General features: G+C 35.3%; 1 protein-coding gene across 1 annotated transcript; it reads right to left on the reverse strand.

The window, feature by feature from the left end:
- Positions 1 to 853: 853 nt before the first annotated feature.
- Positions 854 to 10,473, reverse strand: LOC104523197 (pyruvate dehydrogenase (acetyl-transferring) kinase isozyme 1, mitochondrial). Its single transcript, XM_010165698.1, has 10 exons — positions 10,329 to 10,473; positions 8,791 to 8,862; positions 7,979 to 8,163; positions 7,599 to 7,688; positions 7,225 to 7,302; positions 5,182 to 5,258; positions 4,385 to 4,483; positions 3,326 to 3,436; positions 2,040 to 2,153; positions 854 to 1,916 (listed from the first exon to the last, which is right to left on the reverse strand). The coding sequence occupies exons 1-10, from the start codon at positions 10,436 to 10,438 to the stop codon at positions 1,776 to 1,778; spliced, it is 1,077 nt and encodes a 358-aa protein (XP_010164000.1). The 5' UTR covers positions 10,439 to 10,473; the 3' UTR covers positions 854 to 1,775.
- Positions 10,474 to 12,413: the final 1,940 nt, after the last annotated feature.

The raw sequence follows: 12,413 nt of genomic DNA on the forward strand, positions 1-12,413 counted from the left end.
AGGTATGCCAGTCACCACCTCACATCCTTGTAAAAGAAGAAAAACAGGGACCTCTCAAGTGCCTCCACTCTCCCTGAATGGAGCAGGTAACTACTGTTCTGGTGCCAGTTAAGCCAGAATAGTAAGTGTCAGTTTATCTGTGTATATTCATGTTAAAGTGGCTTTACATGAGCTTGACCAGCATATAAAACCATTTTGTTTTGCAGAACTAGGCTAGGGAGGTGATAATCTTTAATCTGCCTCAGCTACAAGTAGAATAACATTACTTCTATTTCTGACATACCAGCAATTCCCTTCACTTGTGGTATCTCACCACCTGCTCTGTTCAGAGCTAGTAAACTAACAAAATACAGGAATATTCTTTCTCAGAGGGATTATGCATATCTGCTGCAGAACAAAAATCACAGAATTGCATGCAATGAATTAACTGAGAAAAGGATTAGTTCTCAGTGTCTTTAACTGCATCACTCCTGAAATGTTCAGGAACGACAGGGATCAAGGTGCAACATAGATGTGTATGATTTGAACAAAGCTGGCACAATAGGCGTTAAAAGAAGTTGAACCCTTTATTAAAAGAAGGACTTTGTACCTGAAATGTAATACTCATTTCCCATCTCTGTCTTCCCCAGTATGTTTTGACAGTTTGCCTTTGACTGATAAACACATTCTGCTTACCTTATTTATGTTATAGTGTGACTTCATAACTACAGTTACTACCTAAACAAGGCCAGAAGCACATCACAAATATAAAGGTATTTTCAAAAACTATTAATTCCATGTTTTCTTAAATACTCCTGAGAAGGTAATTTCTATTGTCAAAGTCATAAAGATGCCCTATTAAGGGCAAATTAAAAAAAATCTGTTTATTAAAATAGTTTCCATTTACACCTGTAACCTGACATACCCAAGTCTGAGATCTTACTAGGGCTAGAACATTGATACTGTGTTTTGATATTACCCACAGAAATGCAAGGAAATGCAAGACAGCGTATCTTTACCGCACGCAAGCCAACACTTTCTAATTCACAATGGTCGTGGCAAGAGAAGTTTTTCACGTGTATTAAATATTCACATTACAACCAAAGAAGTATGACTGATACCACATACCTGAGATGACACATTATACCAGTGGTAGCAGCTAGAACTTTTTTTTTTTAATCCCTACAAACCTAAGTGTGATTTCTACAGCTGCCAAAAACCTTGATGTAGGCAAAGCGTGTAGTCAACATATCTAACTTTGCAAAATTAGGCTTCAGCATGCTTAAGAGAAAAAAACAGAAAGTGCCATACAGGTGCAAAGATATAGCAATGAGCTCCTCAATATTTCTTAACGAGTTTTTCATTAATCTGAAATATTTTATAATGGAAAGCTGCTCTAGTAAGTTTTTTCAATAGTTCTTCTATTAAAACAATTTTGTAATTATATGAATTAATACATTTTCACCAGATATTAAAGAGATTGCATTGGTCCCTATAAAACCTGAAGTTACTGCTCCTGTGATTTATGACTACTGAAAGTACTCAAATAGAAAGTGGAACAAATTAAGTGTGACCTTGACACTTAAAATGTAAAGTATGTACAGGTTTGGGATTTTTCTTGTGTTTTGTTTGGGGTTTTTTTAATTTCAGAAAAAAGTAATTACATTACACTTTCTGTTACTCCACGTAAAATTATTTTCACATATCAAATGTGGCTCAGCATCTTAGTGTAAATCAGGTCTTTTAAATTCCCTTTACAGACAAACCTACTTCTTATGAAGTGTTGAGGAAAAAAGCTATGTACTGCGAAAAGTGGTCATGTCCTTTGGCTCACTGCTTGGAACGCACCAATCATCTGCTTCATGGTTTGCTTTATAATGTTTCCAGGCTGCTTTGTTATATACAGGGAGTCTTTCAATTGATTCTGTTGATAAGGCCTGTAAGTAGAAAAGACTGTAGCTGATGATTCTTTTTAATCAAAGTCATAGTAACAGAACAAGGAGTTCCATTAGCAGTTAGAGTTGATGAAGAATTTAAAATGGTGAAGTGTTACATCATACCTTTATGTAGATAACTGCATCTGTACCATAGCCTTCTAAGGAATACAGTTTCAGGTCGCCTTGGAAGTACTGTGCATACAGACGTGATATGGGTAAGCCATAACCAAATCCAGCCTGGTCCAGGAGAAAAAGTGTTTTCATTAACTGCCTCAATCAGTGATGTTTTTTGTTTTAACTTAATAGGTAAACAGACAAACTAAGCATGATGTTTGACAGTAAGAGGAGTTCAAGTGTGAACTATTATGCCACCCAGAACTATTATACACCCCAGAACCAGAAGAATGTATGGATGATTGTGATTATGAAAAAAATATTTAACCCCTTCATCAGACAGTGCTGCTAGATAACATTTCTTATATTATGGTAGTTTTTTCAATAAGAGATGACACCATTAAATAAAACTGTACTGAATCTGTCTTATGCCTCCTGGAGCTGTTCATCTTAAGAACACTGAATACTTAAGTCAGATACATTTCATCATCAGTATATGTAAAAAAGGTCAAAGAAGCAATATCTGTGAATTTGTAGCTTATACCAAAATTCTGTCAAGCCCTCTCTGCAGTAGCAGGACATAGCTCTGAAGTGGTAAGTGCAAATTTTTATTTATCTACTAAACTTTAGAGGTAATATCTCAATAAACATACACAACACTTCTCAGTAAAGATCTAGTGTTTAACAAGTTGCACAGTCATCTAGATGCAGAACACTATGTACGTTTAAAAAACACATTTTGAATGATACAATGTGAGAGAATAAATTCAGGAATGCTCCTCAGAGCTTCTTACTGAGAGCTAAGGCTTTACTTTTTGTTCATCTATTAATATTAAGTTCACCCGAGACCAAAGTAGATTCTTCATATGCCCTGTCCCATCTGTGTACCTTCATCCTTGCTGGGGGATGGTACAACTGACTACACAGCACAAATGAAGGTATGGATTTGATCCAAAATCACTGCTATAATTACTTTTCCTTTCATTCAGTGGCCACAACGAGAATTCAGTCTTGTCCATACTGCAGTACATGCAGCATGCCTAACTGTTCTGCTTGAGGTAGCTGATCTTTATATTTGGTAGATAAAAACAGAATATTGAACAAGTTTAAATAATTTTTAGTATTTTATGCAATTTTCCAGTTATTTTCAGAAAAATATTTGATTAAGCATCCATTAACATCCAAATGGTGAATACTCATTGCATCTATAAAGTTAGTAGTTCACAGCTTTGGCTAAATGGTTTATTTTCTGACAATTAAACGTACTCAAGATTACAAGGTATAGATTTGTATACCAAAGGTGTAGCTCGTGATGTCTCAACACGTGGACGTGGTGCTGTTGAATACATGTAGTTGAACAGTCTGTCAATTTTCCTCATAGGAACACCTCCACCACGATCACGCATCTGGAACAAGAAGGAACATGTGGCATTATGTCCCTGAATACATTTGTATAAAAGACAGCTCTCAAACAACAATCCAGAGAAAGTTCAGGTAAAACACAACATAAACTTGCTCCTATTAATTACGAGTTTTCTTAAATTCTCATCTCTCAGCTACAGCAATGACCAGAGAGAGATTAATCCTTCCCTTTCATCCCTTATCTAAACCATTTAAATAAAATACTACCATAAGAAGCATTCATAATCTCTTGGAAGAAAGAAAATTCTATTTAAACTGTGCATTGCTTTTATCTTGGTCATAACTCAATCTTGTCTGAAGTCAGTATCTATACCTTTTAGCAAATGTTAGGTTCTGTGTATTTTTATCTTTATTCCTTAGGAATACTGCCAGTTAAATACAATCTATAAAAACCTACTACTGAAGGAGTAAGGTAGAAGAGTTGTTTTACTACAGTTTAGTTAGACCTATGAAAAAGCCAGTGCTTGCAGTTGGTCTCTGAAATCAACACAGATGTTGTATGGAAAAAGAAATTACTCTGCAAACTGCTTCAGGAAGGTTTGACTTGCATGGAATACATAATGTTTATTTCCCTTTTTTCCAGTTGTTTAACACCTGTATAGCTCTATCATTGTCAGGTACAAAATGCTGATACAATAATTGTATAAAGATGCTACTTTAGTTTTAGTCATGGCTGCTTATAAGCTAGGCAAGATATGAGAATGGCAAAAGCATTAAATTCATTGCAGAGCCTTCAGTGTAACTGTGCAACCTCTTCGTGAATTTCCTATTGATACAGTATGTGAAGTTCCGTAATGGTCTTGTTACTTACATACTATATAATCACATACAATGTATTGTTGGAATTGTATCAGCTAAAGTTAGTAATACGCTGCCTATGACAGGGAAAAAAACTAATTAAAATAACCTTCAAATAATAAAAAAGTTAGTACCTTCACAGTTAAATCCTCATTTCCCAACGTGACGTGTACATGAATTGGAGGATAAATGCATCGATCAGCATTATGTTCCATGGTGGCTCTCATTGCATTCTGCAACAGTCAGGTACAACTTAAATCCTGTTCTTACCACTTTGTATATTATCTTAAAACAAGAGTTTAGGGAAGTTATTTTTATCACATATTTCAGAATCAGGACAAATGTATATGGTTTTAGAACAGTTTTTTTACTATTTCTAGTATATTCAATATCAGTATTTATATAGTTCATTAGAATACATAGACTTCAAATATTTAATTTTTTTTAGAACAAATATCCTAATATTTTAATGTGCAGTTTTATTTGTAGAACTCTTTATAATGCATAGTATATGCAATATGACAAAGATCAAGAAAAGTCTAGGATTGAACTGCTTGAGGAAAGCTCTATAGTACCTGTTACACATTATACCAGATTTGAAAATGTCCCAGAAATTGTTTAGCTTATTCTCACTTGCTTTGTTAACTAATGTCTTTATACATTTTAAGATTTTTGACAAAACTATCTACTCAGAGGGTATCAGATGTATTCAGTGGCTAGGCAAAGGAGATACATCCTTTAAAACTGTTCATTTTCTATGCAATTACTCTTTGTCTAAATAGTAATTTAGGTATCTTCCTGTAGTCAAATAGTGAGAGGTTTGCACTTGCAAGAACACACTGCTATCTAGAATTGGTTCAAAATGTCAAACAAATACAATCTCACTAAACAAAGGTGTATAAAAGAATTGTGTAATGGTAAGTGCACAGACCTTGAAAAGTTCGAAAACCATGTGATAGAGATGTGATGGCACATACACCACTTGCATGGGCTGTCCTGGTGATTTAACTGGAGAAAAGAGAGTCTAAATAATTAAATAGCAAACTAGGAATATTTTATTAATTCCCACAGTAATTCAAAATGTGTATTTGTGTTGTTGAGAGAATTTACAAGAGAAGGAAAATTTGAACAGAAATCTTGAGAAGTTGTATGTTAATCAAAAGTCATACTCAAGATGTTAAAATGTGCTTGCTGCTTTAGAAATTTATCTTAAAACCCACTGTGGCATCACTGATTAGGGCATATAATGGTTGCTTTCTAATACCTGTCAGGAGGTTATCATGAAGATAGTCAGGCTCTGCAGGTGGTGGGAGAACAAGAAACAGTGAGTGCAAGATGAAATAACAGAGGTTCAGACTGGATATAGAGAAAAGCTTTTTCACCATGACAGTTAAGCATTCAAAGAGGTTGCCCAGAGATGTTACATTGTTGTCATCCTTTGAGGATTTGTAAGACCAAACTGGATAAAGCCCTGAGCAACCTGCTCTGACCTCGTAGGGGTCCCTGCTTTGAGCAGGAAGTCAGGCTCCTCAGGTCCCTCCCAACCTGAATTATCTTATGATCCTATAATGCACCAAGTAGTAACTACAGCACAGCCTATTCTTGGATTAATTTAGAAAATGCTGATTTCTAACAAGAAACCTTAAAAATTAGGTAGACAATTCTGTCTATAAAACTGGTGTAGTTTTCAAACTTTTTTTTAACAATAAATTCTAGAAAATATATCATGGGAATGTGTTTATTATATCAGATATTAAGGAAAGGTTGCTCAGAAAATTCTGCTGGCTCTTAAGGTTCTTTCAGTTCAACAAATAAATGATTTCTCACCAGACTCTGTTAATGACTGGTGCTTTATGAACATAAATGTTGAATACTAGTGATGTCAGAAGATCTAGAATTATGTACCCAGCAAAAATAAAAAAGGGGAAAAAAAAAAATCACACTTTGAAATATGTCCTGTTCCTGTCCTCAAGTTAACTGCTTTCCTCCATGCCTCCACCTCCAGATCCCATGCCTAAGGTTTAATTAATGGTCTCCACTCAGCTGTGGACAAGGAATGTGCATTTGGCCTGGATCAGGTTTAACTCACCTTCACAATTCATTGAGCAAAAGGTCACTCCTTTTATAAAAACTGAACTATTTGTTTTGGTTTTTGGAACACATACACCATCAAATGACTACTCAGTACTAGCTAGCACGACTGATAGCTTCTTACAAGTGTTTTTAGTATCGTGCTCCAAAGACAGAAAGAGGTCATTTAACCTAGATACAGAATGATAGGTTGGTATAGTAGGAAGAAAATATCTAGAATGTGTAGTTAAGGACGCACTTTCTTTGCCTTTAAGCTTCCTAAGCCAAGTTACTGTGGTTGCACTTTGGCTTTTGCAATGACTTGTAGAAGCAGTTTTGACTGCTTGTTTTTGTAGGTCTGGCCAAACTTGGTGTTTAGTATCTTGAAAAGTACTCTAGCAAGTAGTGTCAGAAAGCCTCTTTAGCATTCACCAAGACTATGTGGACAATAGTCGACCTCCGAGTTCATAGCAACACAGTTGTAAACTGTTTTTTCAAGTCACGGACAATGCATTCAAATAATTTTTACCATGACTTGAGTGTACTGTATCTAATTACAACTACAAGAACTTGATAGCTGAATAAGCAAGAGAATATAGAATATAATTTTAGTATAAATCTTAAAAGTGTCACAAGAAATGCAGAGAGGGGAAGATTCAATAGACAGTGTAGGGTGAAGACATACAAGAAACCTTAAGGAGAGAAGGAGGCTGATAAAATCTGTTATATCAACAGCTGTAGTGTCAAAAGCTTTTCTACTGGTTTCAGTTTTCTAATTAACAGGGAGGAATGAAGAAAACCTTCTAATTTAAAACAAAACAAAAAACAACAACAACAAAAACACCAACCAAACTATGGCAGTAGCTACAGAGAACACAAACTATATGAAAATATAGTAACTTACCATTCAGCTCTTCAAGGATGAGTTCTGGAGAGCTCATGTAATATAAATCACAAAGTCTCTTGGCACTTTCATAGCCATCTACAATAAAAACACAGAAAGTTACATTTCCCTCTCCACTTCTTTTTTTCCTTTACAGTTTGCCAAAAAGAAGAACAAAAATTGAAAACACCGTGCACTGTCAGGGAGATTTTGTTTTTTCTCTCAAAAAGTGGGTTTATTGGAAAAAGTGACAAAACTGTATTACGGTTTACATGAAACTTCTGCTCCGGGTAGGAAAGAACTAAACAGTATATGCGTATCAAGATGTGTATTGGCTCTCACTATAGACGCTAATGTAAGTTTTCAGGATTTTTGTTCTTATCTGCTGAATTTACCTTTAATAACTTCAACAACACTGCAGGTAGGATCAATGCTTCCAATGTGTTTTGGATGAGCTGGATTGATTTTCCCACCAAACAGTAAAGCTGCCAAAAAAGAAAATATTATTTAATAATCCAATATAATTTTATAATTTTAGTTTGTCTTCAGTTTTGCTCAACAGAAATTCATAGGCAATCTATAATTCCAATCTTCACTATACTAGAAATCCTACTATTAGTAAATATTTTAAGAATTGTATTAAGAATGAGTTTATAAATAGCAAGGCAAATAGTGTACTCCTAAGAAGCATTTAAGAACATATTAAGCTCTTAAAAATGAAAGGAAAATATATAGTACAGGTATCCTTTTCCCTCCTTTCAAAAGTGCCACTTACAGTGTTGATTAAGGAGCATTCTAATTGAAATGCGACTCATGTAGAAACGGTCTAAAAAATACTGCACATTCTGTGAGGTCACTGGATCAATGCCAAAGCTTTCCTTGTATTCTATTACTCCTTGAGCCATCGTAGGAATTACATCATTGTGTCGATTACGGATTTTTATCACAGTATCTGTAAAACTAAGATTAATATATTGTTAGTATTTCACTTTCAAGTGAATTTAATACTCTGTCGAACAGAGGATCTGACTACAAAAATCAAGACCATTATGTACAGAAGTATCATAGGTCTGCCTACAGCAATAAGAAGACAGATCAGTCTTTATAGTGAATTTCAAGCAACTAGCATTGAAACAATCAGTACTCAACCTCTATTGATTATTTATAAAAATATTATTTACTTATTATTGCCAAGAAAAAGAGAAAACTGTGCCAAGCATTTTCACGCAGATCATCCCACGCCTGTCAAATGGCAGTTAGGGTCAGCCAACAATGACCAAACCTACTTTACAAGTGAAGACTTCCATACATCAGTTCCAACATTACAAGTAAGGAATTGGTAAACATTGGGTCAAGTTTAACGTATTCATAGCTTCTCAGTAAAACAAAAAAAGCCCTGACCAGAATAATATGGCACAAAAGTGCTTTGTTTCATGTTTTAATGTACCCTCCTTTTAGGGATGGGGTGATGTTACTGCAATTCTTATGTAAAGATTGGAGGCAGCTGAAATTTTTCTTAAGATACTCATTTTCTTGCCAGTCATTCTACATAATATTAACATAATACATGTGACAGCACATCCTTACCTGTGAATAGCTCCTGAATCTTCTGAACTTTTGTCCTTAAAGTCAAGGATCTCCTGAAGACTTTGAACATACCTTTCAACAAAAGAAACATGACAAAGACCAATTATAATATGCCTCCCCAGATCCCTTTGGTTAGCAATTTATGGTCTTCCAAGGCTGCTTGTTTCCAAATCATTGTATTTGATATATCCCAGTGACCTATCTGCTGTGAATTTTGTTAGATCCTTTTGAAACTGTTAATGATATTTTCTTCAAAGATTTCCAGTGCAATGAATTCCACATTTTAATTAGAATGCATAAAAGATCTTCCTTATGTTTTAAACCCAGTAGGTGATCACTTATTTGCAGCCCCAGCTAGTTCCTGTTATTAGAAAATCTTCCCAGCTTGTTCATGATTTAAGTATTTCTGCCATCTCTTTCCTTAGATGTGTATTTTCCAAGCTGAAGAATTCTATTTGGTTTCTCCTCACGTAGGGATTATTCCAACCCTCTGATTATCCCTCTTGGTCTTTTCTGTTCAGGATGGAGTAACTAAAACCGCATGCAGTTCAGAGGCATAATGGGCTAACACAGTGGTACAATTATACTCCTCCTTGTTTGTAACTTAGTTCCTAATGCTGTTTGCCTTCTTGCCTGTCAACTGACATATTCAGAAGAATATCCTCAGTAGCATCAAAATTTTATTTTTCCATTGTAAGTAAGCAAGCATAAAGGGAGAAGAGGTTCCTCTCTGTGCTTTACTTTGCATTTGTCCAAGTGGAATGCGTTTTCCATTTGATCAATGTCATTTAGTATGAGAATTTAAGCATTCATGTTTCATTAAGAGATAGTTCTTTTTATAGTTCAGTCATGTAATCAGTCCCACTTATTCACTGGCAGATTTTCTGTTCTAACTTTAAAAGCCTTTCCAGATAGCCATGTGCCTTTAGCAGCTGCCAAGCAATCTCTTTATTTTGCTTTCATCTTACAAGAGTTTATACTTAAGTGTAAGTTCCTTACTCAGAAACAAATTTTACTTTTCAAAGGATGTCTTTTTTATTTCAATAGCCTCATATTCTTTCTGTTGTTTTAATATTTTGGCTTTGGGAGCTTCCTATTCATATTCCTCTTTTCATATTTTCTACACCTTTACTCTCAATCTGTAATAATTTGTCTTTTAAATGAGTTATACTATGTTTTGGAAGCATTTTGTGCATTAGGCTGCTTCTGTTGGTTCCTTCAACTAGCTCCTTCATTTTAGTTAAGTAAGTCCCCTATTAAACATGGTTCAGGTGAATTTTTGTTTTTACTGAATTCTCATACATGACTACCTGCAATACTCAATTATTTTTTTGTTCCCTTATGGGTTCTCTAATTGCTCCTAAAGGTTTTCTTCCAAGTCTGTAAATTTAGTTTCTGATTTATGTCACACTGGGATATTTACTCAGTCTCAATAAGTGATGTTCATGTAACAAGCACATAAAATGTTCTTTCAGTAGAAGAGAATGAGTTGTTTCTCCAACTTCTGTGTATGAGGTATGAAATGACACTGTTCTTACCAGCTCTGCACCAGCTGAACTGAAGGTGTTCTTAGGAGGTTGTCTGGAAGCAGGCTTATTTCCTTCATTATGTTTGCCAATCTCACAGGCAACTCTTGTCGCAGAAACATAAATGAAGTCTTTTCACAAGCATTTTCAGATCCTAAGACCAAAAAATGACAACATCAGAATAAAGTCAGTACTTATGGCAGAGTACAAACTCTTACTTTCTTGCACAAGAGATCTGTGATTTGGTTTTAAAGTTGACTCAGCCAGTCTGGTCAGCCAATGTTTCTTTCATGGCACAGCCCACTTACATTTCAAAATGTAAACTCATATAGAAACCTACCAGCCCTGTTGTGATAACAAGGATTTTCAATATAGAAAGAGTATCTAGTGCAATAGTTGCAGATCCATACTACTCAACTTTAAATATTGCTTCTATCCACGTAAATTGTTTGTTATATGCAGCAAACATTGTCTGTAACTAGCACTGATCAAACAGTATGTCATTCTGAGCATGTTAGAGAGGCAAATGAAACCAGTACAGGAAACTATTTGTGGGAAAGATGCTTGAGAAAGTATCATGGCCCCATACACCGTGCTTGATCACCAATCTTCCTGAATTACCATAACACATCATTCATATTAGAACACTTTCAGAAAACAAATTCTGTAATATCTCTTTCAGCTAGATCTGTTGTAGTTTAAATTCACTGTCTTAAGGAAGAGAAGACAGATGGATCAATTCACTCCAGTACCAAGAAAGAAATTAAAGGACAGCTGCTGTGCTTAGTCATTATGATAGTAGTTCTCCCATACATTTACTTTTCTAATTTTTTACATTTTTAAAAGCTAGAAGCTCAATTACTGCACCTGTTGATAACTGACCTGTCCTTTTATAAAGACAAGTGTCATCTGTGGGGGTGTCAGTTAAACATGGTTATTAACATCAAGTTCTAAATTTACTCCCACACTGCTTGTTTTAGTAGGTGGAAAAGGAGGGAGTGGAGTGGGGAGGAGGCTAAAAAATGCTGTACTTTATTCTCAGACAAACTTCTTTCTAGACTTCCAAAAGTGTCATATAAACAGCATCTGAACTTACTAACCTGTTCATCTGCCACAGTGAACTACATACCCCAGGCTTGGCATTTCACAACAGGTAACTCCTAAAAATTAACTCTGGTGCTTCTGTCAGTTCACTCCTTCCATTTGGCAAGGGGCCGTTGGGGAAGAAGATTAAAGAAAGGGACATGTAAAAAGAGGAAGCTGGGAATGTCTTTAATAGGAAAAAACTTCACCAAATCAAAATGGAGGAGTTTGGTTTAATGCATCCAGACTCAGACATGTCATAAACTACACTGATGAGAGAATGTCAGTTAACTTAATAAAAAAAGTGAATAGCTTACAAGAAATCCTCCCCAGTGGCGCTTACCAGTATTACACGTTGTCTACATATGACCTCTGCCCAGAAACCTTCCATTCTTCTCCCTAGTCGAATTACATTTCAGGCATGGCTGTTACTGGCCTTTCCTTTTTTTCAGGTAAATTTCCATGAACAAGTCAGATTGAAGGTATTGAAATGTAAAGATAATCTTCAGATGCCTCCTATACTCAACAAATGACATTCCACAAATTATTTTTTATCTGGAGGCCATATCTTTACAATCCTGAGTCAAATATGGAAAACAGCTTAGGATAAGCAAGACTTTAGTGAATGGGCAGATTACTTTGTTTCCCTGCGCAGCAATAGTCTATGCGAAGAATGGGTGACTCCTACAGAAAACACTATGCACTTAAAACCCAAAATATGACTGATGTATATGTTCCAGACCTAAATTTGCTTATGGAATATTTCATTTGCTGGATCAAAACCGGGAGGCAATATAAGTAGACCTTTTTGTTTTGTTTTAAAGTTAGTATTACCAGATTTAATGCTTGCCTCTTTTGACTGCTCTCACTCTAGTAAAAGGAGACAAAAAATCCTCAAGGAAAGCAGTCAGATTATAATGGCTACAGAATGTCTTACCAACAAATACTGTCTCAGTGTTGCACTCTACTATTTTTTTGGCCTTTATTAGTTTTAATATCTCTTATTGAATCCTT

Source organism: Antrostomus carolinensis, unplaced genomic scaffold (assembly GCF_000700745.2).
Source record: "Antrostomus carolinensis isolate BGI_N321 unplaced genomic scaffold, ASM70074v2 scaffold49613, whole genome shotgun sequence".
NCBI lineage: Eukaryota > Metazoa > Chordata > Aves > Caprimulgiformes > Caprimulgidae > Antrostomus > Antrostomus carolinensis.

Coding starts and splice junctions, on each gene's coding strand:
- LOC104523197 (XM_010165698.1), bottom strand. CDS start 10,438: ATGTTTCTGCGACAAGAGTTGCCTGTGAGATTGGCAAACATAATGAAG. Junction 8,863..10,328: donor GTTCAGCTGGTGCAGAGCTG/GTAAGAACAGTG, acceptor TTTTGTTGAAAG/GTATGTTCAAAGTCTTCAGG. Junction 7,689..7,978: donor AATGCTCCTTAATCAACACT/GTAAGTGGCACT, acceptor CTTTTTTGGCAG/CTTTACTGTTTGGTGGGAAA.